Here is a 1,447-nt window from a genome sequence, read left to right as displayed (position 1 = left end):
CTGATCGAATCTCTGTAGATCCTCACCTCTGATCAGGATGTCCAGGGGGTCACTGGAGGCCGACCACTCAGAGGAGAGGTTGTGCACACCATAGCATCTGTATTGGCCTCCAGTGGAGTGGCTCAGTGTGAAGTTGGCCATGGAGATGCCAGTGTTGGCCCACTGGCTAGGGTGCTGCATGATGTTAGAATCCCCCGCCTTGTACAGAGCAAACCTGTCATAGTTGATGTCAGAACAACACTGCAGAGTGAGGCTCATTCCAGAGTCCAGGATATGGCCTTGGTGAGTCAGCAGAGAGGGCTTCTTGGACAGCCCTAGAGGGAAGGTGACAGTGACTAAGCTCTTACCAAAAACCTTTGACCTCCCTTCCTGCCCAGCACATGTCACAGCTTCTCCCTAAGCAGGGCTGTGACTGAGAACACAGGTTCTCCATTTAGTTCTTCTCTTCCTGCAACTCTGCAGACGGGCAGGCCATGAAAAAGTGCTTATGTTCTCATAAAAGATTGGAAGAACGATGGTGCTGACTCACCTGAGATGTGAATTTCCAGGGGTTCACTGGATACTGACCACAATTGTGCTGTATTCTTGTAGTAACCATAACATCTGAACGTCCCTGTGAGGTTTGGGGTCATAGGTCCCATGACAAACAGGGCTTGGTACTGTCCTCTAGAAGGAATATGCTGTGTCACCAGTGAGCTGGTGAACTTCTGATCTTCCTTGGTGAGAATGAATTCATCATAGTGACTATGTGAGGCACACTGGAGTGTCATGTTCCCTCCTACTGTCACCACAGGGCTGGGCAGCACTGACAGCCTGGGTTCATAGTCCTGATAGATTCCTAGGAGAGAAGGAGGAAGTTTGTTACATGTCCTCACACTGTCACAATGTTCCCATGGATCACTCTCTGGGAGGGGGAGTACTCCTGAGAGCAGAGCCTGGGGGTAGGAACCTGACTGTCCCCTCACCTGTCACCACCAACTCCAGGGTGTCACTGGGCTCTGACCAACCAGTTGAACTGTAACAATAACAGCGATATTGTCCTGCATGATCTCTCCTCACAGAAGGGATGAAGAACTTGCCCTTGTTCCCAGGCTCCTGTGCTGTCTGTGCTCTCCAGGTTTTTTGGCTTCTCTCATTATGCAGAAAATACATTTCTTCATCCATGTTCCCCTGACACCAGATGGTCACGGAACTAGTGAAGGAGATCACAGAGCCCGGTTCAGCCTTGATGATGGGTTTGGGGAGGTTCCCTGCAAGGAATTAGGAGAGAAGCAAGTGGGTGTGCTTGAAAGTGGTACCGAGAAAGTCACACTTGGGAGACGGATGGCATTTAATGTGATCCAGATTAGGACAAAGACCTGTGAAGACTCATCTCAGTTGTGGACATCCTGGGTTTTTGGACTATTTCTGCATTGAAATCTGTATCTGTGGTCGCACTGTCTCCTGT

General features: G+C 50.0%; 1 protein-coding gene across 1 annotated transcript; it reads right to left on the bottom strand.

Moving 5' to 3' along the window:
* Positions 1–26: 26 nt before the first annotated feature.
* On the bottom strand, positions 27–1,250 carry LOC114635278 (leukocyte immunoglobulin-like receptor subfamily B member 3; the record flags this gene model as incomplete). Its single annotated transcript, XM_028783940.1, has 3 exons — positions 27–314; positions 530–838; positions 966–1,250. Coding segments are annotated over 3 exons (882 nt in total), but the record flags the coding sequence as incomplete, so codon positions are not given.
* Between the last annotated feature and the right edge of the window lie 197 nt (positions 1,251–1,447).

Source organism: Grammomys surdaster, unplaced genomic scaffold, assembly GCF_004785775.1.
Source record: "Grammomys surdaster isolate TR1022 unplaced genomic scaffold, NIH_TR_1.0 80905, whole genome shotgun sequence".
NCBI lineage: Eukaryota > Metazoa > Chordata > Mammalia > Rodentia > Muridae > Grammomys > Grammomys surdaster.
Note: the sequence above shows the minus strand (reverse complement) of the source record. Positions and strands in the feature narration are given on the sequence as shown.